The 26884-nt window shown below is 45.0% G+C and overlaps 1 protein-coding gene across 8 annotated transcripts in view; it reads right to left on the reverse strand.

Moving 5' to 3' along the window:
* The window catches only part of LOC115199754 (multiple C2 and transmembrane domain-containing protein 1), a 213760-nt gene that overhangs the window by 24953 nt on the left and 161923 nt on the right, over positions 1 to 26884 (reverse strand). For 5 of the 8 annotated variants that reach the window (XM_029762159.1, XM_029762158.1, XM_029762157.1 and 2 more), the window contains 3 exons: positions 21913 to 22029; positions 8713 to 8769; positions 512 to 613 (listed from right to left, as the gene is read on the reverse strand). In XM_029762159.1, the coding sequence (XP_029618019.1) occupies positions 512 to 613; positions 8713 to 8769; positions 21913 to 22029 (276 nt within the window). The remainder of the gene's footprint in view (positions 1 to 511; positions 614 to 8712; positions 8770 to 21912; positions 22030 to 26884) is intronic. The other 3 variants (XM_029762161.1, XM_029762160.1, XM_029762162.1) reach the window with 3 other exon arrangements.

Here is a 26884-nt window from a genome sequence, read left to right on the forward strand (position 1 = left end):
CTCACCCATACAGCTAGCAAAGCATTCCCAGATGGTGTAACTATTAGATAGGGGACATGAAGCCCTCTTAGCAACTGTTATCTGTAAATGGTCAACTGACACCTGAGACTCGCCATATGGAGAACAGAAATGGTCCAAGGGCTTACACAATGATCGATGCATGATGAGCTTGCCCACCATGTGGGTTTAACTCCCCATTACAGAGGATGTTGTCTCTTCCAGTCTGTCTTTCCTTACTGGGATGGATCCTACCATCCTACAGTCACATAAGGAGGGCACCTTTCCGTGCCGGACCCCACCCCCCCACATTCTTATCCCAAAAAGGACTGGGATGGGCGGTGTCGGGGGTGACAATAGCGCGGTGTGTTACGGAGCGAGCGTGCCAATGAGACAAGGACAGGGACTGGCAGGACAGAGAGAGAGCCTGCAGGCGGAGCGGCTGGACAGACAGACGATGAGCCATATAAGCCAGACAGGGACACCGGGAAGGCCGGAGCGGGGCCACACTTACCACCATCACCCGTATCCACTCAAAGTGCCAGGAAGCCAACATATCCACAAGGATATGGCTTTCAGGCAGTCGGCCGTCATCCGAATGGCCAGGCCTAGGCACCTTGTGGGTCAGAATAGATGAAGAATGTTTTTTTTTAAAAACCAGGGACACAAAGGAAAGGGTTAAAACAAGGCTGAGCAGCAGAGCAGAGGAACAGATATCTGGGGGAACGGGAGAGAAAGAAAGAGAGAGGAAAATAATCCACTTGATGTGTTAGAAAAAAATGGCAAACAATGTGGCACACTTTGCTTTGCAAGACAATACTCCTCCACACTTTTCTCCCCACCTTTTTGTTCTTTCAGTCTTTATTAGCCAAACATGATTAAAATGCAGTTCCTAGGAGCGTCTCCCAGAAAGAAATAGGCAAAAAAGTAAAAAGCACTTTTTCTTTTTTTACAGCGTGAAGCTTTTCATCCTTCACAGGCAGGGAGAAGAAAAGAACTCCAAGCAGCTCAAAAGTTCTCTTTATTTTATTCTCCTCCGCACTTAAAAAAAAAAACTAACTTGTTACCTGAGGACATGCATGGCGAATCACAAGCTCAATAGCCCCAGAACAACTTTTCAGTCACACTTTTTAGAGTATTAAAAATAATCCCCCCGCGCACTCTTTAGTCCAATTACATCGGAGCACGCAGCTATCGGCGGATCGGCGCGGCGCAGTGCGGAGCTGGGGCTCCGGCGGCTCCTGTGCTCCATGTGCTATCTGCAGATAAGCACCTTCTCCCTCCACGCCCAGATCCACATTGTCACAATGCTGCCTGTACCAGGATCAGATCTTACAGCATTACACACTGCTGAGAGGTTACCTGTGTTTTCCCCTCTAATGTCACTGTGATAGGGAAACAGAGAGAGACAGATAGAGAGGGAGAGAGAAAGAGAGATAAAGAGAGGCAAAGGGAACGAAAGAAAGAGAGAAAGACGGCTCCGGAACAGGACAGAAACAGCGAAAGTAGAAGAACGAGGGAAAAAGGGAGATGGACGGAGAAGAGGAAGAGCGAGAGGGGTAGCGATGGCTGTGAAATGGGGTGTAGCGTATTAAGGTGCTGCTGTTAGGCCCAGGGGTCAGGAGAACGGGAGTGTGTTGCTATGGCGCCATGGGCGTCGACGAAGCAATACAGCAGCGGTTAATACCCACACACCTGCCAGGCCATCGATAAACACAGAGCTGCTATCAGGCCGCCACAGCTGCCTAGAACACCGATTATATCCTCCATTACTGACTCCACATGGTAATGGCAAGGAGATTAGCAACTTTTTTTTATTAGCAGATAGTATCTTCGCATACTCGCCTTAACAGCATAGCAGTGATATCACTTGATATTTTCTCTCTCTCATGTCATTAATTGTCAGGCGGAACTCAATGAAAGCTTCCCCGAAAAATGACATACAGCATGAATAACACAAACAGTGTTTTTTCAAATTATACTGAACAATGTGCCAGTGTGTTCCCTGTGTGAGTATGAGTGTGCGTGCTCTGCGGAGAATGTGTGTGTCCTTCGCCTACAGGGAGAGGGATGGTAAAAAGCCTGCCTCAGCAATACAGAGGAGAAGGATAAAGAGATAGAGAAATGACTAGAGAGCGGGAGAGTGGGGTACTGTCAGCTCTTCATCTCTTTTCAAGAGATCCTTACCAGAACTTAGAATATCCATCACACCTGAGTCCACATGAATGTTCGAATGACGAGTAGCGAAATGTCTACGTGTTATTCACACCGGGCGCCTGGGAAATGGGACAGACATGTGCTTAACAAATCAGGACTGCTTCGCTGTACCAAGTTGTTGAGTCGACATAATCGAAAACAAAGAATGAACAACAACAAACAATGCTTCTCTACACTGTCTAGAGTCTCTACCAGCACCTCATCAGGGCACCTCACTGTAACGTGACGCAGTCAAAGTGTCCCTGGTGTTTCTAAGCCAAGTATGTAATGCACGTACAGGCCTGTGTGGGTACCAACGCTCAAACTACTCTAGAGGACATAGACAATACGCCCAGCATCAGACAGAGAGGGACAGACAGAACGAGAAAGTGAAAGGGAGGGAGAGGGAGAGACAGAGAGAGACAGAGAGGAGAGAGCGAGAGAAAAGAGAGAATAAGCGAGAGGAGAGAGAGAGCGAGGGAAGAGGAAAGGGAGGTGGAAGAGGGAGAGAGAGAGAGGGAGGGAGAGGGAAGAGAGAGAGAGAGGGAGAAGGCTGACATCTGTAGTAGGTGTAAAGAGGCGCGTGTGTGAGGCGTGTGTGTGTGTGTGTGAGCGCGGTAAAGCCGTGAGTGGGACATGATTGCAGTGTGTATCTTATCTGGCTAGCAGTAGTCCTGAGGCGAGACGAGCGCGACTCCAGTGACCAGCCATGCGTAGTGAGTGTAATCTCAGAGCTTCTTCGGCCCCTCTATCCCTCTCTGGGAGACAGGCTATCACACACAGGGACCCTGGAGGTGATAACTTTACTCCAGCTCTGGACAGCAGGCTGTGTAAGACAAAGCTGCAACATAGACGTCATTCAGTCCCTACAGATACTACTGGAAAGTCTAGTCTGTCCTGTACTTACACCTAAAGCTCCCATGGCATAGTTTCACTCCGGAATTTGACGTAATTGGATGAGCGTTGATTTTTGACCCGTTAATTCCGCGTGGTTACAGGGTTAAATCCGCATCGTTACAGGGTTTAAAACAGGGTTAAGTTTATGTATTGATTCCGTGTGGTTAAGGTTAGGGCTATGGTTTGGGGAAGGCTTAAAACAAAATATGAATAATAATAAAAAGCTCTGTTTCCAGTATCATCAATTAGTCTCCCTGCTTGCTAGAGAATTGTGAACTGCAATGGTGCAGTGGTCTAAGCAGTTTTTTGAAATGTATTTTTACTTCACCTTTATTTAACCAGCTCGGCCAATTGAGAACAAGTTCTCATTTACAACTGCGACCTGGCCAAGTTAAAGCAAAGCAGTGCGACAAAAACAACACAGAGTTACACATGGGATAAACAATCGTACAGTCAATAACACATGAGAAAAATCTGTATACAGTGTGTGCAAATTAAATAAGGAGGTAAGGCAATAAATAGGCCAATAGTGGCGAAGTAATTACAATTTAGAAAATTACAGTGATATATGTGCAGATGAGGATGTGCAAGAAGAAATACTGGTGTGCAAAAGAGCAGACAAACAAAAACAAATATGGGGATGAGGTAGGTAGTTGGTTGGATGGGCTATTTACAAATGAGCTGTGTACAGCTGCAGCGATCGGTAAGCTGCTCTGACAGCTGACGCTTAAGTTAGTGAGGGAGATATAAGTATCCAACTTCAGTGATTTATGCAATTCGTTCCAGTCATTGGCAGCAGAGAACTGGAAGGAAAGGCGGCCAAAGTAGGTGTTGGCTTTGGGGGATGACCAGTGAAATATACCTGCTGGAGCGCATGCTACGGGTGGTTGTTGCTATGGTGACCAGTGAGCTGAGATAAGGCGGGGCATTACCTAGCAACGAATTATAGATGACCTGGAGCCAGTGGTTTGGCGACTAATATTTTAGCGAGGACCAGTCAACGAGAGCATACAGGTCGCAGTGGTGGGTAGTATATGGGGCTTTGGTGACAAAACGGACGGCACTGAGATAGACTGCATCCAATTTGCTGAGTAGAGTGTTGGAGGCTGTTTTGTAAATGACATCGCCGAAGTCAAGGATTGGTAGGATAGTCAGTTTTACGAGGGTATGTTTGGCAGCATGAGTGAAGGAGGCTTTGTTGTGAAATAGGAAGCCGATTCTAGATTTAACTTTGGATTGGAGATGCTTAACGTGAGTCTGGAAGGAGAGTTTACAGTCTAGCCAGGCACCTAGGTATTTGTAGTTGTCCACATATTTTAAGTCGGAGCCGTCCAGAGTAGTGATGCTAGTCGGGCGGGCATGTTCAGGCAGCGATCGGTTGAAGAGCATGCATTTAGTTTTACTAGCATTTAAGAGCAGTTGAAGGCCACGGAAGGAGTGTTGTATGGCGTTGAAGCTCGTTTGGAGGTTAGTTAACACAGTGTCCAAAGAAGGGCCAGATGTATACAGAATGGTGTCGTCTGTGTAGAGGTGGATCAAAGAATCAAGAGCGACATCATTGATATATACAGAGAAAAGAGTCGGTCCCAGGAATTGAACCCTGTGGTACCCCCATAGAGACTGACAGAGGTCCGGACAACAGGCCCTCCGATTTGACACACTGAACTCTCTGAGAAGAAGTTAGTGAACCAGGCGAGGCAGTCAATAAAGAAACCAAGGCTGTTGAGTCTGCCGATAAGAATACGGTGATTGACAGAGTCGAAAGCCTTAGCCAGGTCGATGAAGACAGCTGCACAGTACTGTCTTTTATCAATGGCAGTTATGATATCGTTTAGGACCTTGAGCGTGGCTGAGGCGCATCCGTGACCAGCTCGGAAACCAGATTGCATAGCGAAGAAGGTATGGTGGGATTCGAAATGGTCAGTGATCTGTTTGTTCAATTGGCTTTCGAAGACTTTAGAAAGGCAGGGCAGGATGGATATAGGTCTATAACAGTTTGGGTCAAGAGTGTCTCCCCCTTTGAAGAGGGGGATGACCGCGGCCGCTTTCCAATCTTTAGGAATCTCAGACGATACGAACGAGAGGTTGAACAGACTAGTAATAGGGGTTGCAACAATGGCGGTGGATAAGTTGCTCTCTGGCTCGAGCCCAGTGCTGTGCCATAGTTATGTTTTGGAGGGGGAGCGCCGACGAAGGCACATTTCCACGTCCTCGGCACATTTTCAAATGCTCAAAATCCACGGCTCTTTCCTGTGACCAGCCTGACATGTAAAGTCTTAGAAAAAGAACCTAAAAGGGTTCTCCGGCTGTCCCCATAGGAGAACCCTTTGAAGAACCCTTTTTGGTTCCAGGTAAAACCCTATTGGGTTCCATGTAGAACCCTTTCCCCAGGGGGAAGGTGTGTGAGTGTATCTGTCTGTCGCTGTCTGTTAATCAAACAGGTCTCTCTCACTCTCTCACTCCATCTCACTCCCTCTCACTCCCTCTCACTCTCTCTCACTCCCTCTCTCTCATTCTCTCTCACTCCCTCTCTCTCATTCTCTCTCAGGGATGAGTGAGCAGACGGCGGTGTGTGTGTGTCGACGGAGTGTGGTGGCAGAACCATCGCCTGCTGGATCCCCTGTAGCGAGGGCCTGTCTGGAGGATGACAGACAGGCAACAGCAAGGAGCCCAGAGAGACGTGGAGGGAGGGAGGGGTGAGAACCAGTACCAGCCAAGGTAATGACACCCTCATTAGAATATGGTTACTTAGTTAGTGTGTGTTTAGCTCTTCAGCTGTAGTGCAGGTGTTGACATTGATGACATTGAGACCTTGGTATATCTAGTGTGTGTGTGTGTGTGTGTGTGTGTGTGTGTGTGTGTGTGTGTGTGTGTGTGTGTGTGTGTGTGTGTGTGTGTGTGTGTGTGTGTGTGTGTGTGCGTGTGTGCGTGCACATGTGTGTCTAGTCATTGCCATGAATTTACTGGCTGTGGAAGGGTTCGCAGGAAACACATCTTGAACATCTTTAAGCCCTGCCATTTGCACACACACACTGCCATTAACCTGGACTATTTCAACAGGTACTATAACGCTCTATGAAACTGTCTTCTGCATTGATATCATGTTCTCATCCCACATGGACAGTTCACAGGCAGGCATGCAGCACGCTCACACAAGCGCAATCCCACACATATACGCACACGCACACACACACACCACCAGAGAGAGAAGAGGAGGAGGAGGAAGAGGAGGGAGAAGCAGCACAGAGTTAAGCTCCATTCTTCTTTTCCCCTTCAGGTGCCCGCTTGGGTTTAACAACTGAGCCGTCCCCATCAATTAGCCTGGACTTTGGACTTTCATTGAGAGTAAGTGACTAATATCAGCGTTGGCTAAGAAGAAAGACACTTTTCACGATTGCCCAACAATCTGTTAAGTGGATACACATGTGGCGGCCTCGGCAAAGCCTGCAAGGGGTCCTCTCCCCAATAAAAAACAGGTGCTCCACTTTTTTGCCATGTAATACCCCATTTAGCCCCCGGAGCAAAGGTTATCCAGCTAATAGCTGCCTTGTGGTGCACAGGGAAGAGCAGCACACACGGCCAGCGCTCAAACATCTGGAACGGATTGCACATACTTGCAACATATGCTTCAGGTTCAATTAAAATGAGGCCTTGGCACATTTATTAATCTTTTTTTCTACCTTTGTGCCGTGAAAAAGGCCTCCTCTGACCTGACCTTAATATTATACAATTTTAGCAAAGAGGAGAGGTAATGAGAGCGTCAGGTCATTTCAATACCTGAGAATGAGAATGGAAATGACAAATTTGTTCAGCCTCAAAACTCCATTTGTTGTGCACTTAACCAGGGAATAAGGGGGGAAAAAGAGGGTGTAAGAATGAAAGAGAACGGGGGAGGCAGGAATGGAGGGAGGGAGGGAAAGAGTGAGGGAGAGGGCTAGGGTGGTTTGAGGAGAGAGATATTGGTGAAATAAAGAAGAAAAACACCCCCCTTTCAACTTCCCTACAGCTCAAATGGAATGCTAACAGTTGAGGGGAGCGATAGATCAAAATGTATGAAGCCAGAGTTGGTCAATTGTAGCCTTTGTGGTCGCCTTGCTATCCGGCGCCCCAGCCCTGTGAGCAGAAAGAGCAGGGCCCTCTTATGTGGAATAATCAGCTCAGGACTCAATCTGACAGACGCCGCGAGCTGCAGCTCCCTCATTTCAATATGAAAGTTGAAATGTATTTTTTTTCTATAATCTGCATCTTTTCAAACGCCTGTTTTTTTTCTGAGGGAAGGGAGGAAATGCAGAAAAAGAAAAGTAGAGAAATAGAGAGGTGAAAAAAGGTTCAAGGTTGCTTAACGCATATCTTCAATCGCCGCCCCGTACGTCGTAGCCTTGGAACCTTGCAGCCGTGGAACTTTCCCCTCAGAGTCGCTGGAGGAGGGGGGAATGAAAATGCCGAGACGCATGTGGACTGACTGCACATAATATCAGCTTTTCTAACCCTGTGATCTCACACAGGCACTTGTGGCACTTTGGATATTTCAAAGTGCTGGAAAGAGGTCAGCCTAAAATAACTCCACTCTAAATGAAGAGAGTCTTCAGGCTATTTCATTTCAGATAACAAATTGCTTAGTCAAAGGCTCATACAAGTCGAATAAAAAGGACAGACTGAAGAGATTTTGTCGAAAGTAGTGCCCAGAGATGCTAAATCAGATGATATTCTAATTGGTCTTGGTGTTGGGCAAACTAACAATAACCACGAAACAACATCAGTCCCAAGTGTGCAGACAAACGACACCATGTCACGTACTGCCATTTACATCATAGGAAGAACCAGGAAAAACTCTATAACACACAAATATAAAACAGAACCTGGGGAACGATTACGTCAGATTTGGTTGAGGAAAATTCAATAGGATTCTACTCTGTTGTCTTTTGGTGCTATGAAAACCATGCGGTCGGCTGCTAGTATCAAATGTCAGGTTCCGTAACGTTGAAGCCTAACACTGCCTCTCTCCCTGACTAGGACTAGAAGGGATCAGGAAGCTACAGGCTAGTATGGCTACAAGCTGCCACTGTGTAAACGAGCGAGCTAACCCACTAAAGCAGCCACCTGTTGTTACCTGATAGCCGCTGAGCACATATTCTGTTTTATTACTAAGTCAATGAGAAGATAAGGCTCCTAAATAGTTCCTGAAGCTCCTTAAGTCGGTGCTTTATGTGTCATCCCATCTCGGAGGCGCAACGGGCAACACTGCACATCAGCATTCCAACTACAGTAGATAGCTACATAAAGAAGAGAAGAGGACGTTTTAAAAGAGCGAAGCAGAGCAAATCACTAATACTGACAACCATGATGCTATGCATGAGGAGGTTACAACAGGCAGAGAATGTGTCCGGACCCATTTCAGGAAGACAACGATCAATGTTCAAAGTTTGGATGTGTGTGTGTGTGTGCGCGTGCGTATATGCGTGCACATTTGAACGTGTGCATCTACATTTTGGAGTGTATTGAAATGGAGTGTACACATTGCATCTACGTGTTTGCATTTCCTGTGTGTGGAACGCTGGCACCCCAGAGACTTCCTGTCCCTTGACAGCATACAGAGAGAGAGAGAGAGAGAGAGATAATTACCTTGTCATCTTTGTCATAGTCCTCATCCTCGTCCTCCAGCAAGTCCTCCATCGCTTGCTGCATGGCGGTTGCCACAGGAACAAGAGAAGAAGAGAGAGATTAACAATACATAAGTGGGGCAGACAGGTATTCTCATTACCACAAATTGCACTATGTACAGTATACTGTACACACGGCTGATGTTAACACAAGTCAATACAGGGCTGATCATAGTCCTTTAGTCTTCCAGGCCAATCTGAGCCCACCTCTGACCTCTACCCATTCCCCTACCTCTCCTATCACAACAGGGGGTAGAGAAGAGGAGAGTAGAGGATGGCCTCCAGCAGAGGAAGCCCAGTGACAGAGAAGTGTATCTATCTGATGGAACAACAGCCATTTCAGCAGGCTCCACCCACTAACCCCCATAACACACACAAACACCCCCCCCACACACACACACAAGGGAGAACAGATAAAGAAAGAAAGAGAGACTGGCAGAGAGAGAGAGAGTGAGTGAAAGTAAAAAGTAAAATATAAATATTCTATGTATGTATGTATGTGGGGATGCTGAAGAAAATAGGTTAAGGAGTTGTGGAAAAGTTGTTGTTTTGACCTTTCTGATAAAAGGCATAAAGACATCATTATTAACCATACATAAGTTAAGTGTCTTCTTCAACTGCTCAAATGGCCTTTTAAATCACCTAGGAGGCCTACATAAGCACATAAACTAGGTTTTGAATCAACCTCTTGCCATTAGCTACAGGCAAGGAGGAAAGTGGGAAAAAAAACAGGCGCTCAAAGTTGAATTACACAACAATGAAGGATGGAGCACTCAACAGAAAACAGGTTGACTCAGATAAGTGATTGAACTTAGTGTCCCCTGGGAAAGAGGAGATCTGTAGATAGTCGGACAGACAGACGGACGGACAAACAGATGGATGGACAGACGGACGGAGAAACAGACAGAGTCAGTGGTATCACGGGTGTATACTTGCTGCCTGCCTGCCTGCCTGAGGAGCAGTTGTAGGACAGCACAGATCGTTATTCCTCCTCTCTTGCCTCCTCCCCGTCAATCACACATCAAAGCTACAGGGTCAGACGCAGCGGCATTACCATAAACAAACAGGCGCATCATAAACCCGTAAGCTGCCAAGGGGCTGCATTTATCTCCTCCCATTATCCCATACCCCCTACCCTACCCCCGCCCGCAAACAAGTTGGAGAAATCCAAAAATCATTACTTCCCAGAACAATAGCTTTTGTCCCTTTGTTTTATTGGAATAATAAAAAGTGCGGCTGACATAAGCTCCTTATGTAAATACAGCTTCCCGCAGAAACAAAGAGAGGTTCAACCCAGTTGTGCTGAGTGTGGAGAGAGTAAATAGAAGTCATGACGTTGTGTGTGGGTATGTATCTATCCACAGCTTAGTATGGCTGTCTAACTTGTTCTACTCCTGCCTGTTCACTGGAATCCATTGGTGACCACAGCAATCAAATGTTACCGAGCTCTAATGAGCAAGTGTCCCGCATCTAAAACTCTGTGTACAATAAAGACCTGGGCACCGTTTTAGAATCAACAACCACAAAGGAAGCACTCAAAATGGATCATGGGTTTCTCCAAACACGGCCTCTTTACTACAGTATACAGCACAGTAACATACTGTCGGCCCCCACGTTATCTAAAACAGAGAGAATATCAGCTGAAGATAGGCATTACCGACAGAGACAAGGATACCGTCATCCCCCCCCCTCCCACGTTCTCTTCTCCCCTCTTGCCTGGGGTAAAGAGAACAGCCTTGTTCACCGCTACGAGAGTGCGTAGTAATATAAATAAATAAAAGGAAAGACATGTCATCTCATCTGCCCTGAAGATTGCCACAACTAAACGCTGCGTCTCCGGAAGACATCAATTACCAGCGCGGCGCTGATGAATTCAACAATTTCCCCTGTTCTGTTATGATGAACACTGTTTGGGTATATTGTACCATTCAGCTGTTTATCCCCTTATCGCATCGTTTGAATTACTATCATTACAAACCGATGCTTCAAAGACTCAATGTCGACAGGATCGTGTAACGTTCACACAGCCCACGACGCGCTTCAATCCAACACTTTACCAGAGGGGAAATTAACATATTCAAAGCATTCAAATCTTCTGAACGGTACAGGTTATCCTCACAGATTACAGAGCGTGCATGAATATATACAAAGACCCTGCACATGTGAAATATGTAAAATACACAGCTAGGTGAAATGCAGTGGAGGCTCCTCGGAGGAGGAAGGGGAGGACCATCCTCCTCAGTGAATTTAATAAAAATAAAAATAGTGAAACATTTAAAAAGTTATTATTTTTAGATAAAACTATACAAAATATATTCACGTCACTAAATAATTGATTAAAATACACTATTTTGCAATGGTCTACAGTAGCCTCAACAGCACTCTGTAGGGTAGCACCATTGTGTAGCCGGAAGACAGCTAGACTCTCTCCTCCTCTGGGTACATTGACTTCAATACAAAACCTAGGAGGCTCATGGTACTCACTCCCTTCCATAGACTTACACAGTACTTATGACAACTTCCGGAGGACATCCAACCTATCAGAGCTGAGCATGTTGTCCACCTAATCAAAGGATCAGAGAATGAATCTAGTACTGAAAGCATACGTACAGCTAGCTAGCACTGCAGTGCACAAAATGTGGTGAGTAGTAGACTCATAGAGAAAGACAAAAGTTGAACAATTTGGAGCACATTAATTTATTAAAAAATGAAGGAGCAAGAGAGAGCGAGAGAGTGACACACACAGAGAGAGAGATAGAGAGAGAGAGCTAGCTATATTTTTCATATATTTTTTTCCCTCTCAATTTCACAGACTTAGCTAGCAAATTCAGCTAGCTAGTTTAGCCTACTCAACCACCCGGCTCAAACAGAGGGATGCTATGTTAGCTAGCTGGCTATGACTATCCAACACTGGAACTCTTCCAAGTCAAGGTATGCTTTTGGTTTCACTAATTTATTGCCTCCTGAGCCCGCCATTGTAACTGCTAAACTGCTTTCTGACTGTACACTGTACTGCATTAGCCAATATGGTGACAATGATGTACGCTGTGTGTAGCGGTTATGATATGAAGGTTTGGCTTGGAAAGTTTTTTTCCCGCCTGGTGCCAGTCCACAAGTGAAGGGAAAAGGTGAGAAGAGGACAACGCGTAGATGTGAAAAGGAATACAACGAGCTGTTTGTATGTGGCTATGAAAGTAAACTGTGTATTCATTCCTCTGATTCTGTTGAAAAAATGTCTTAAACAAAAGCATACAGAAAGAAACGGGGATAAACATGCCTGAATTTGTCCAATAGAAACTCTTGTTTGCAACTGTTGGGCTAATGTTTACATCCTAGTTCAGCTGGATGCAGGCAAGAGTGTACATTGGTATTGAATGGTATTGAATGTGGTATTGAATGTGCCACTGACCTGTGTGCACCTACGTTGCAAACTTTCGTTTATAGGCTATGGTTGTAGCAACCTCATGATGGGTATAGGGAACATTTTAGTATCATGTAGTAACCTAAACCTATTGTTGCTACATTGAACTCGGTGAACGGAATATGAATGACAGTCATCCAATATGCTGTAATAAAAATAAGACAATGCTCATGAAAAAATAATTGTCCTCCCTCATCTTAAACGGCACCGACCGCCACTGGTGAAACGTATAAATAAAGTATAGACCATTTAGTATGGAGCAGTGCTCGTGAACACATGTCCTGGAGGGCAAGTGTCCTGCAGTGTTTATGTGAGTCTGGCTTGTTTAAAACCAGCCTATAGGGTCAGTGCCATGGCAAGCCATTTCCTCTTGTTTGGTCATTAAGCCCCAGTAGGCCGGAGATCCTAACATCTGTGTGCCCTAAAGGAGCAGGGAACAGGGAGCAGACAGAGATATTGATGTACAGTAGGCAAGTACAGGACACTTGAAGTAGGCCTGCCGGCTGTGGGAGGAGAGAGAATAGGAAAACTACAGTGGATGTGTGAATTCTGGAATACCATTCAGGCCTTGGATGGGTCGATGAACCTGAACACACACACACAAGCACACACACGTGCACGCACACAAGGATAAACACACACATGCACACACCAGACAAGATAGACATCACCATTCGACCCCCTGAGCTACCGCTGGCATCCTCTTCATCCCAGCTCGGTGACGTCCGCCCTGCCAAGCGAACGCCGTCCCCCCACCCCCACCACCCTCCTACCACCACTATCTAGGCTGTCTTCCTCCTAACCTTCCGAATGACAGCCGCTAGGGGAATTGACGCCAAGGCAGACATCCCGCCGAACATGAAGATATACTCTCCTTTTTTTCTCTCTCTTCTCTTCCCCCTCTCCTTCGCCTCCTCATCTTCCTCTTTGATACGTGAGAGGGTTTTAACCTCTCCAGCTGCCGGGGCCTGCTCCAGTCCCCTCCAGGCCCTGCTTGGTATGCTGTCTCTGTGTGTGTGTGTGTGTGTGTGTGTGTGTGTGTGTGTGTGTGTGTGTGTGTGTGTGTGTGTGTGTGTGTGTGTGTGTGTGTGTGTGTGTGTGCGTGCTTTGGCTCTGGAGGAGAGGGGCGAGGAGAGGGGAGGGCTGGAAGGCTGATAAGGACTGTGGGCAGGCAGAGCTTGTCTGACCCATACGGGCCCTTCACAAGCTGTCAGAGCCCTGGCCCTCACAGGGGGGGCCTTCCGTCTGCGCTGACCCAGCCCAGGCTCACCCAGCAGGGGGCAGAGAGGGGTGAGGCTGGCTGGGGCGCTCTGGGACTGGGGTTGACGGGGCCTGCCTGTTTTCATGATCACACAGACCAGTCAAAGTGCCAATCATAATCATCACTACATTCCAGAGAGATACACATAGTGTTATCTTATTGATGAACACATTTGACACATGTCAGCATTGAGTCAGTCGGACCAACGCAAAGAAAAGCAACCTCTGAGTTTTGCTCAAACAGAACCAAACTGGGATAGACCTTAGTTTGTATCAGAAACAGGGCTGGTGTGTGTGTGGTAGAGAGAGGCATGTGCCTGGCTGGGGAAAGTAGGAGTCACAGGGTAGAGGAAGCTCTGGGCTAGTGTCTGAACACCCACACACTGTCGACACCCACACACTGTCGACGCGCACACACACGCGCACACACACGCGCACACGCACACGCACGCACGCACACACACACACACACACACACACACACACACACACACACACACACACACACAGCCAGAACAGTCAGAGAGAGCAGCAACAGAACAACAACAAGGACTGCGGCAGAACACGGAGAGCTGACATTGTTAGCAGCGACGGGTACAGAGGTTCACAGGGATAAAGAGGGGGAGGCTGGGAGACTGGCGCGGCGTTCTCGCCCCACTCCCAACCCCGTCTGCCTGCCTGCCAGCGAAGAGGAGCAGGGGCGGCACGGGGGAAATCAGCGGGGCACAAACGCTTCCAGTTAAAAGTGACATGACCTTTTGATTTTGTCACCTGTCACCGACTGCCATGTCTTCCGCTGCACTGAGGAGCGCCTGCCAGGCACCGCAGCCTCCCTCTCTCTCTCCTTTTGTCTATCTCTCTGTTTTTGGGGCAGGGCCACTGCGGAGGTGTTCCTTTGGTTTGAGTGAAGGCACACTGGGCCAGGCTCTCTCTCTTTCTCCTCCTGCTCCTCCTTATCAGAATATAGTTCATTCTCCTCTCTTTCTGTCAACTCAAATCCTTATGGGGACACATGACATCCCATTGACTTCTTCCAAGGCTTGTTGCTCATTTAAATTGATTATATCCCAACCTATCCTTTCATGGTACAAGCTAACAGAAATGGATTGCTGTCTAATTCTAACTAACAAGACACTGATGGTCAAATGGATATACTGTGCATTCGCTATCGACTTAATGTGAGAAGAAAGACAACAATTAGTAAATTCAAGTAGAAGGGGCAGAGACAGAGAGAGAGAGAGAGAGAGAGAGAGAGAGAGAGAGAGAGAGAGAGAGAGAGAAGCTGCAGGCTCTATCTTGGCAAACACCAATAAAGGCAGAGAGAGTAGAAATTGGTGGAAAAAAGGCCCAGGGTCGTATGGGAGGCCTAGTCTTTTGAAACAATATGAGAGCGAGAGAGCGATAAATTAGACCCAACCAAATGATGAGAAAACAAAAAGAGAACTATTTCACACTGGGCATTGTGCTACTGTGTATTCTCTGTTTAGGGCCAAATAGCATTCTAGTTTGGTCAGTTTTTTAGTTGATTCTTTCCAATCACTATGACAGAACCAAAATTAAGAAAATCCTTGAATATGTACACTCGGAAAAAAATTGTCTATCTAGAACCTAAAAGGGTCCTTCAGATGTCCCCATACGAGAACCCTTTGAAGAACACTTTTTGGCTCCAGGTAGATCCCTTTTGAGTTCCACGTAGAACCCTTTCCACAGAGTGTTCTACACGGAACCCAAAAGAGTGCTACCTGGAACCAAAAAGGGTTCTCCCTGGAACCGAAAAGGGTTCTCCTATGGGGACAGCCGAATAACCCTTTTGGAACCCTTTTTCTAAGAGTGTACAGACTCAGTGAGCATAGCCGTGCTATTGAGAGAGGCCGCCATATGCGGGTACCAGCTCCTGACACTTCTCCCTATTGCCAATGATTTTCCGGAACTCAAATATTATTTTCAGATTTCCCAAAACTTGTATGAAAAGCTTGGTGAGGAGAAGCCTTCTGTAAAAAAAAATAAAACATCCAGCCGGCTTCCACCCATCGACTGCCCGCAAAATGAGGTGGAAACTGAGCTGCACTTCCTCACTTCCTGCCAAAGGTATAACCATATGAGAGACACATATTTCCCACAGATCACACAGACCCGCAAAGAACTTTAAAACAAATCAAGCATTGATAAACTCCCAGATCTGTTAGCCGAAATACCGCAATTTGCAATCACAGCAGCAAGATTTGTGACCCACTGCCAAGAAAACAGGGCGACCAGTGGAGCACAAACATTGTAAATTCAACCCAGATTTATCTGTTTACTTGTCTTCCCCTACTAATCGCACTACAACTATTTGCAAGAAGTTAAAAACCCTGTACATAGCTGATAATATACATTTGAAGCATATTCATCCTTTTGAAACCTTTATGAGTGCAATGTTTACTGTATATTTTTGTTGTTGATGTTTTTAGTTTCTTCTCACTTTTCTTTATTGTTTATTTCACTTGCTTTGGCAATGTAAACATTTGTCTCCCATGCCAATAAAGCACAATTCAATTGCATTGAGAGAAAGAGAGAGATGGAGAGAGAGGGAGGGGGAGAAAATACACCTTAAATCTTGGCTGCCAAGTTATCAGCGACTACGTTATGTAGGTATTGTGATTTACAGGCGGTAGAAACTGAGACGCACTTCCTGTGTTCCTTACGACAACATAAGGGAAACATACTAGCCAGATTTTTTAAATAACTTTAGACAGATCCCTGATGTACATAAACTCCCTATTCTACTTAGGGAAGACAAGCAGCCAGCAAAGCAGGCAGCTAAATGTGTCAACCTGTACCACAACCAGAGAGAGATGGGGTAGACTTTACAGTTGTCAGTGTTTTTGCTTTGTTTCAATGTATTTTGTTCTCTTTTTGTTTTGTTTCCTTGTGGATTTTTTTCAAATTCATTTCATTTCTGTACATGCTCATGTACGCACTCTAAATATACATTTCATCAAATAACGTTATACACCCATACACTTATCCACGCACTCCCATATGCAAAAACACCCATACAAAACCAGGGTGTGTGTGTGCTTGCGTATATGTGCACACACGCGCGCATGCACAAACACACACACACACTACCGACTCCTGCATGCATGTGTAACCGATGTGAAATGTCTCGCTAATTAGCTGTGGTGCGCGCTTATAGCGTTTCAATCAGGTGACGTCACTCGCTCTGAGACCTCAAGTAGTTGTTCCCCTTGCTCTGCAAGGGCCGCGGCTTTTGTGGCGCGATGGGTAACGATGCTTCGTGGGGTGTCAGTGGTTGATGTGTGCAGAGGGTCCCTGGTTCAAGCCCAGGTTGGGGCGAGGAGAGGGATGGAAGCTAAACTGTTACACATGCTCACCTACACTCCATAGACGTTCCCATTATACCTCATTGTACCTATTCAATGTTGTTACACACATACACTGCATGATGTCATTTTTTGTTTACTTATCAAAGCAAAATCGTTTTTAGATGATCACATTATTACTATTTTTATTCATTTATTCAATATGTTGTAATATTTATGTGTATATATACAGAGTTTTTTTTAAATTTCTCTCTTCACCATTACTATTATAAATGTTTTACTCTTATTGTTGATTTCATTATGTCACTTCACTTTAGCAACAGTGGCCTTGTCATTCATGCTAATAAAGCCTATCTGAATCGGAAATCTGAGAGGGGAGGAAGAGAGAAGCAGAGCGAGAGACAGCGAGCGAGAGAGAGACTTTTGTAAGTGTAATGTTTACAGTAAATGTTTTATTATTTATTATCTACTTCACTTGCTTTGGCAATGTAAACACGTTTCCCATGCCAATAAAGCCCTTAAATTGAATTGAATTGAGAGAGAAAGAAAGAGCCTATCTGAATCTGAAATCTGAGGGGAGAAAGAGTGAAGGACAGTGAGAAACAGAGAGAGAGAGAGAGAGAGAGAGAGAGAGAGAGAAAGACAAAGAGAGAGAGCGAGAGAGAGAGAGAAAGACAGAGAGAGAGAGAGAGAGAGAGAGAGAGAGAGAGAGAGACATCACCGGCGTATTTCTGCACCATGACAGCATGTGCTATAATTAACACCTCCACAACATCTGGTAAAGAGTTTTCCGGGCCAGTGGCTCAGCAGTGCCGGTCGGTCTTCCAGGGACGGCCCTACAGGCCTCCAGCTTTTCCATTCCAGCTGAGCTGTACCCCGCTTGACTGAGCCCAGCCACCCGGCAACCCAACCCGGCAACAACTCAGAGACGGAACCTACCAAACGGTTCCAGGTTTCAAAACAAACGGGGTGGTGGTGGAAAATGGGTGACTAGGAGAGGTGATAGGTGCTGATGGAGGTGGTGGTATTGTTGGCACTGTCATCCTATCTTTGTCTCCAGACACTAGTCTACCCAGAGGGTGCAGTACCACCTCCAAACAGTAGGGGTCTCTACTGAAACGCAGAGGGCCAGTATGCAAGATGAACAGCTCTTTTATGCTATGGCACTGGTCAGTCTGTCTGCACCTGTAATGATGTCTTAACACGTAACACTTAAAAACACCCTGTCTCCACCACTCTGACCAGCAGCAGCACCATATTCTCTCCCTCTGTCCTGTCATGGCTCACATAGCCCAGCAGTGTCTGGCATGTTAATAACATATTTTATCCATAACAAGGCACACACCACCTTAGAGATGGTGACACAGCTGACAGACAAGATAACAGGGTTAAAAAAAGGCAAGGTCAGAAAAATGCAAGGTAAGAGCTGAGGTCAGTCACACTGTTGCTGCACCAGGTCTTTAATAAGCTGGTCCAAGGTCATCGTTTCTGTTCAGCACGTCTACTGGTCAACGTAAGGCCTGCATGAGAAGAACCAGTCTGATATATGTTGTATAAGAAGAGAGTAATAGAAACGAAGAGAGTTGCACACTCCATATATATATATATATATATATATATATATATATATATATATATATATATATATATATATATATATATATATATATATATATATATATAACCTCCCAGTAATTTATTGGGTGTAAAAAAACACCAACGTTTCGGCATCACCATGCCTTATTCAGTTTAGTGTCATGAATGCTTCAACCAGGCTGTGTAGAGTAACCAGAGCGCCAGTGACCCCGAGGTGAAAATGACAGCGTGTAGAGATACAGTGTGTCCGTTTACCCATTATGGACAGGGCTGTAGTTATGGTATAGAATACGAGAGGGATACTCACATTGAACCCATCACATGGAACTCCTTTTATTTCATTAGGGACTTTGTAATCAACTGAGTCCCCCCCCCCTCTCTTTTTAGTCAAAGTGAGTTGAGTTCAAGAGAGATTCCTCCAGCATTACCCTCATCCCAGGTTTTTGGAAAACCACAGCCTTCCGGATGCTGACCCTTGGTGAAGAACAATGGTTTCATTTGACATGTTCTTTAAAGCAATTAGTGGCCGGGTTGTTCTTTTCTTTTCCAGGCGAGTGAACGAGGAGGCCACAACTTTCTTTCTCTCTCTAAACCACTTCCCCCCTGACACCAGTGACAAAATGGGAAACACTGCTTTAAAACAAACAGGGACATGCCTTTGGGGATACATCAGTGTCTCTCTCTGTGTGTGTGTGTGTGTGTGTGTGTGTGTGTGTGTGTGTGTGTGTGTGTGTGTGTGTGTGTGTGTGTGCGTGTGCGTGTGCGTGTTTGCATGTGTGTGTTTGCATGTGTGTGTTTGCATGTGTGTGTGTGTGCACGTGAAAGAGAGAGAGCTTGACGCGCGCGCGCGTGTGTGTGTAACATGGGGGACAATCCTTTTCATATCATATACACAATCACATCCCTTACAAAACTGTCTTTCTCCTAGTGCTATAGTGCTGTCTGAACGGTTGCGACTGCTGTGTGTGTGACTCTGCAGCAGAGGGCTCATATTACTGCAAGGTGAAATTACTGCCTGCCTGTCTGTCTGTGTGTCTGTCTGCCAGTGTGAAGATGGCAGCCGAGCCCAGGTGGGAGAAGCAGGATGATACACTCCTAGAGAATGTCCCTTATAACATGTCACAGCTCCTCAACCATCCTGCACAGCAGTGCTCAGACACTGACAAAGAGAGGAAAGGAGAGATGGAGGCATAGAAGGAGTGGGCTGCCTCATCACAATCACTTTCACCTATCCTCAGGCACTGATATCACACGCCGAAGAGAGTGGTGATTTTCTACAGAGGACATCTTTTGTGCCAGCTATACGGCATGTTCCTTCAGCCCAATGATCTCGGATGTAAGTGAAAGGTGCTAATCTAAAACAATTACCCCCATTTTCCTGCCCATGCATTCCCCATATAGAATGTACACAGTGAGAGAGATTCCGGCCCAGGAGTTGATAATAAACTAACTTCCCATGTTTTAGGGACTGTGTGTGAGTGGAGTGCAGTGCTGTGGCTCATCATGGGAATGGGGCTCAGTCAGCGGCTTTGGTTAATGGGAAGCATACCCGTGTGTTTGTTTACTGTGGCAGGGAGCGGAACCCCCCCCCAATACCTCATCTGTTGTGGTTACAATCGTAAAACTGTAGAACAATGGAGGCAGAGAAAAGAGTAGGGGGGAGTAATAACATAATGGCAGCTCTTTCTGAACCCTCCTCTCTCATTGGAAGCACAGGTCACTAATAGTGAACCACACCAACCTGGTTCTGCAGGCACGCAGGCACAGACAGCCAGACAGTCAGACAGACAGACAACCCCAGCTGACCTGGTTTTGGCAAGGGCTCAGATCTCACAGTTGTCATAAGGCTGGGAGATTTTCCTTAACATGCGATCTGACCAGGGAAAACTCTGAGCCCAGGGTCGTTCCTGGTCAGGTCACTTAGTCAGTTACAATTCCTGGTCTTGTACTCATCGACCACAATACTGTTCAGAACGAGAGAAGTGTAAATTGACGTTGATGTGTGATGAATAATATACGGTCTTCGCAAGAAGAGGGACGTTTTTTTCTATCAAATAAATACCACTCATTACAGTGTTAACTGGTTTTAATGTAGAAGCCAATTCTGGGAGTCCTCGAGACAGTGGGGGGGGGGGGCTCTTCTGCATAGAGAGTTATTTGTATGTGAAGTGAATAGGTATGCAATCTTTATTGCTTTAATTCAATTAAAACGTGCCTGGGAAAATAACATCATTATTCATAGATCATATGGAGGTAAATAAATAACGAAATCCAATTTTTTGGTGTCTAGAGATTTTTGTCAAGCAATGTCGCCATCTACAGGGAAACACTTTCTATACAGAGCATTGAAACAGGAGTGAGGCACTAAGGTACAAAAGCGACAAAGCTGCATGTGTGTACTGCTATGAGTGTACGTGGGTTTTACACTCAGTTTAACTTCCGTTGTAAAATACATGTATTTCTTGCTATTAATTGTGACCCAGCTACAATAATGTCTGCACTGGCTAAACACATCTATGCCTGAAGCCTGCTCATCCCTGTCCATCTGCCATGAGTGTTGGTGTGAAAAACATCAAATAACGTCCAAGTAATTCCTAACATTCAGGTAATACTAAAACTAGTACATTCACAGCTACATTCATCACATCCTGTTTAAAAAAGGACAATTAGTTATTCAAATTCTATTCACCTGTGTTTTCATTGGTTTAACAGCTATCCGTTCCATACCCTGAACAATCTGCTGAACTGCGACCTCGTGAAAAATGAAGTCATATACGTTAAGGGAGGACAACATGTGGTCTCTTTATTGTGCATTCTGGAAGGTAGTCTGGAAATGCACTTATTAAAATGAATCATTGTTCACGCTCGCACCACAATTCCGGTCCAGTTTCTGCGTCACACGACTCTCCAACTACACCTCGGCAATGATTAAAACATGGCCACTTCTCCGTGACATTGCTTTGACACTGTTTAATTGGAATAGGAGATAAAAAAATAAAATACAATTAGATACATATAATACCAGGTAAGTGGCGTAGCGTTGCTCAAGGTGACAAGCTATTATTTCCTCCTATGCAGAGGAAGAATTTGAGAGCGATTCTCGAAAGTTCAAGGCAATTGGCATTTCTCATTTATAAGCATAATGGAAAGAATTTTCCCTCAGTGTCTGTTTCTTGTTTGCATTTTAACTTTGCGATTCTTTTCATTCCTATATCTAGAGAGAAGGTGCCAACACAATGTGTCCACTCCCTAGTCCACTTCTGTTACCTTTATGTTTACTGGATTTTGTAAAGTTTTTATTTAATTACATTTTTTTACAAATATATATTTACAATAATGGTGTCTTAGCACATACACATTATATATTTTTTCACTACATACATTTTTTGTATGTGTTTTCTATAGTAAATATGACAGTAAATTTAGGATAAAATCCATATTGAAATGAGATAAAAGAGATGATTGACAGAAATGTGTGTGAGATGTAAGCGCCATATGACCTAGAACGAGACAATTAAACGGGCAGAACGGCGTAGGGATACATAACAGAAACACTCACCACGTCTTGCCTGGTGTCCTTCCCCGAAGCGACAAGGATATAGTTCCAGGCCAGCGGCAGCAGCAGAGCCAGAGGAATCATGTAGAGTTCAAAGTTCCACACCACGAGAACAAAGAGCTGCAGAGAGCCAAAGAGAGAGAGAGTGAGAGAGAAAGAGAGAGAGAAATAGAAATAGACAAACACTTGGGACTTAATGTAGCAGAGACCTGCATTGACCTCAAACTGCAAACACACATTCGCATATCGCACATACGCATAAACATAACACACAGACCCATACATTTGATAATATACGTATGATAATCAAATAGAAGAAAGCCTTAAATGGACGACTGTTGTGACAAAACAGGACCCCTGAACCCAGAGCTGGGACAGGGCCTACGAGGCCAACAGGGCCACCCTCCACCTTCATCGGAGGATGAGGAGGATAAGTATCGACCGTCACAACATTCCCTCTCCACGCCAATCATCCGTCATCCACAGGCCTGAGGTCACTCTCTGTTTCAAGCACAACTAGTCAACATGACCTTAACCCTCCGACCCTCAACCCAGCACCTGACCTGCCACACCATGAGCCCCTAACCCTGTCACCCCAACCCCACCCACCCCGAGATGCCCATAACCCTGTCACCCCCAGCTCCAAATACCCCTATTCCACCTCCATAGTCATCTGTCCTGTCCCTCTCTATCCCCCATCTCTCATCCTAACAAATAAAAAGCATAATTCCAGAACTGAGTGCCCCAAAACCCGTATTCTGTTTAGGACAGAGTCTTTTGCAACCCGAACATAAATTATCATGATCCTGTGAAAATGAAATGCTTGAGGAGACATAATTCACAAACACAAAATGACTCATGTCAAATTGTTTTAGCGTGTGTTGACTGATATTTATTTTTTTATTTTTGGGGGTTGGGGGGGGTGTGGATGGCACATTTTTGTGAAAGAATAGATAAAAACTGTTCAATTATTTCTCATCATTTCACAAAACATTAAAAACATCCTCCGACATATCTATTTTTTGTTGGAAATGATCAATGGAGAAAATACATAATAGCAATGTAAAAAAAAAAAAAATATCCAGGTGAAAATATTTGATACATATTCATATATTTTCCGACAATGCACATTAATCAAACTCAAGGACGCAAAATGTTCATTCATTATTTCAAGTCAACAGAAAATGACTTGAAATTGTGATGGGAGGACTACGCTTTGAAATGAATTGCATCTGTTGCAAATGCATTCACAATAGATTGCTACTGCCTTAATGGTAAACTTTCACTGACAATGAAAAGTAGGTTTGAAACAGGAAATAGCCGATACATCGGGCCGTCTCACCTTGTACAGTCAATTATGATATATACATGACAGCGCTATACGCTCGGCTGAATGAAATAATACAACGCATTTCAATCAATGTACATCTCATAATCAGCGGGAAAGTGCTGGAGTTTACTAACGCTCTTTCAGTTCATCGCAGCCTCTCGTGGAGCAGCTGATGTGTAGGTGGATACGTGGCGTACGTGCGAGTCCTCGCCTTCTCTCTCCTTCCGTATTTACAGGCTATAGGAATAAAAGCTTCAACATCTTCCCTCCTGTTGACCTACAAGGACATTTTGCACCTCTGTGACCTCGCCCGGCCTCCCTCTACGAAGCCCTGCCCTCAACACATCTCTAGTACAGGGGTTGGGCACTAGTGCACAGGGTCAGGTGTGTTGTACTGTGCTGGACTCCCTCTCCATCTCCGCGGATCATTGGCCTATCCCTTACGGCCTCGGAACCCAACGCAAACATGCGCGCAGACACACACACACACACACACTCAAACACACATCTAAAATTCATGTGTAACTTAACACCACTAAGCTATAACAAAATTACAAAAGCCACATAAAACTCCCAATCTCTTAAACAACTAAAAAGTTGACAAGACCACCCCACACACACACAACCACAAATCATGCACTCATACAAATTTAACCAGTTGAGATATTTGTGTACACAAACAAAACAAAGACATAAATAAAACATTACAAATGAATTGGCCAGGACATTAGCATATTGCTCAGAGCCAAATATCTCCTTCTTAAGGGCCCGTCCACAGTGCAGTACTACCATGGTGGCCAGCCTATTTCCATCTCTTTCTCTTTCTTTAATAAAGGTCTGTTTAGGGAATTGGAGGAACACTCTTCAATAATTCAGGAGTGCTTAGCAACCTCCAGTACCTGTCCTCCTTCTTCCATATCCATCCGCGAGCTGCCACAATACTGGCTGGGTGTGGGCTCAGCATTATCTAGTGTTCTTTCTCCAGCACTCCCACTCCAGTCTAATTGTCAGAACACAAACGGAACCGCTCTCCCTAATCTACTGTTACTGTACTGCACAGTTCCACCGCAGTGACCACGCAGAAGAAATAAAGATTCACAGGGTCTTTTAACACTGAAGCAGCGAAACCATATCACCCTGAACACTGTGTTTTTGAGCAAAATAGGAAAAAGCTATTTCTCCAAACAAATGCAATTCAGTTCTCTTATGCCTATTAATGTTCTATATCTAAATATAACTTCACACGTACAGTGTATAAATACATCTAAACCAACCTAGTTGTTCCCTGTCTATTATACATTAGCGTTCTCATACGAAGGCATGATATATTGAAGTGTTTATGGGAGGACTGCACCTCCCTCCTCCTCTGCAGTGTCTGGCTGGTGTGTGGTGTGTCTGTCCGTCTCGTTTCCCTGCGCCTGGGGTTATTTAACCTGTCGCCCACCTCATCCCTCCCCATTTGGTTATTCTAGCTCTGGGCTAGGCTGTGACTGACAGCTGGAGGAACCCGACACCCCGACCCATCAGAGGCCAAGCCTGCCCCGTCTCACAGCCCCTCGGCTGGGGAGAGGAGCCCGCAGCGCCGGGACCTTTCCCCAGGACCAGGAGACCACATCCCCCACATTCCTACCCCACCGAGAGGCTTTCTGCCTGGGGAGGAGGGAGAGAGTGTCAGCCGTGGAGGTCTGTGACTGGAGAAAGAGGAAAAAACATTGAGATAAAAAGGTAGAGGGGGAGGGAAAAAGCTGAATCTTGAGACATGTGGCTATATACAGTATGTGCTTTGCTTTGTGTGTGTGTGTGTGTGTGTGTGTGTGTGTGTGTGTGTGTGTGTGTGTGTGTGTGTGTGTGTGTGTGTGTGTGTGTGTGTGTGTGTGTGTGTGTGTGTGTGTGTGTGTGTGTGCGTGTGTGTGCACCCAGTAATTTTCAGAGCTCCCCACACACAGCTCACAGGCTGGTTTTACGGAGCGGCAGTGCTAGACTTGGAGACACGGCTTTGATCCATCCCTGCATCAACTTGTGTTACGTTATCCTCCTGATTCTGAGAACTCATCGAAACTCTCGTGGTGCGAGACTGTATTTGTGTGTGCGCGTGGGTGCACATGCGTGCGTACACATGCATGTTTGCATTACACAAACTCCCTCTAATTTAGTCCTGGGACAATTAGATAGAAGGAGAATACAATGCAAATGATCATTTCCTATTTGTCGCACACTGAAACAAGAGCGATTCACTGTTCTTCTTCTGGCAAACAGCCTCAACACGGCACGAGTGTAAAATGTTATTAACTTATTAGGATTTATGCTAACAGAGGATGTTGTGTAGATTAAAATAAAATAAACACATTTTCTCGTGTCAAAGAATGTCAAAATGGAAACAGAATAAGAAGCATTAAAAGTGAACATAGACGTATTCAACTCATACACAACTGTGCCGAGCTCAGGCCACTTAATAGACGTGCAGTTTGTTTCCAAATCACAGCAAACCAGCCAGTAAAATCTTTACTGAATACAAAATACAGAAAGAAAAATATACTTTAGTGAAATAATTTGAAAAATACTTCTAGGTTCCTCCGTTGAATTTTTTCATATATGAGAATATAGATATTCTAATGATCTAAAATGGAGAATAGTACACGTGCATTTATTTATACCAGGCAAACGTTTTATGGCATATTATGTGACATGAAACAACAACAACAAAAAACATTTGGTTATTTCTACAAACTAATAAACAGCAAAAACAACAGATAATCATGTTAAACTCTAAATGATTATTTTGTTAACATGTAGTAGATATACAATCATTTAACTTCCAATAGAATGAATAATATCCCTAACTTTATGAAGCATTCCCTTATCAAAAGCAAACACAGCACAGACTTAGGAACACAATCCGATCTGGAACAGATGAGTGTTTCATTCATCTACTAAACTTTGATGAAGGTAGAGGATTTGGGGCTTTATGGTTTTGGCATTATGTGGTTTACTAAACACTACTCGGGTGCTCGGCTTTACGGCTTGGATAGGAAGTGCTTTGGCGTACATTGAGCGTGTACTAGTCTTACTCCTCTCTCCAGAAGTCGACTGGAGTTTTGAATTTCAGAGTTAAGTTCACTTTATCTTTATTACATGGACATCCATCCAGATTCTAGCCGGCCGCTGCCAGACAGCAAATAGAACAAGTCATGTTTTGACTGGAAGCCTGTCTTACTTCGCTGGACAAGACAGTCCCATTCTGTGGTGCTAGATTGCCCCCTGCTGGTGAGACAAATAACTAGAGCTGTTTCGCGTTTGATAAGGAGCAGTTGGACATGACATCTAAAACATTGAACCAGATATGACCAGGTACTACACACAATATGTAATAGAAAATTAAACACAGACACATTAACTAAAGACACCCACAAATGGTCCTGTCCTGTAACGGTGTCCATGAATGAGAATAAAATAGAGATAGTTATCTTCAGATGTGCTTCTGTCTTTGACAATCACACTCCAGACTCCACAGTGTCCCCTAGCTCAACCTGCCATTGGATTTCACTTTCCCTCATTTTTCCAATCAGAGAGGTAGTAAAAATGTTATAGTTTATCCATTCCAAGCTGTCCATTGCTCTGTGGCAAAAAACAAATCCTGCAGTTAAA

The sequence above is a fragment of the Salmo trutta genome, chromosome 9, assembly GCF_901001165.1.
Source record: "Salmo trutta chromosome 9, fSalTru1.1, whole genome shotgun sequence".
In the NCBI taxonomy this organism is placed as follows: domain Eukaryota; kingdom Metazoa; phylum Chordata; class Actinopteri; order Salmoniformes; family Salmonidae; genus Salmo; species Salmo trutta.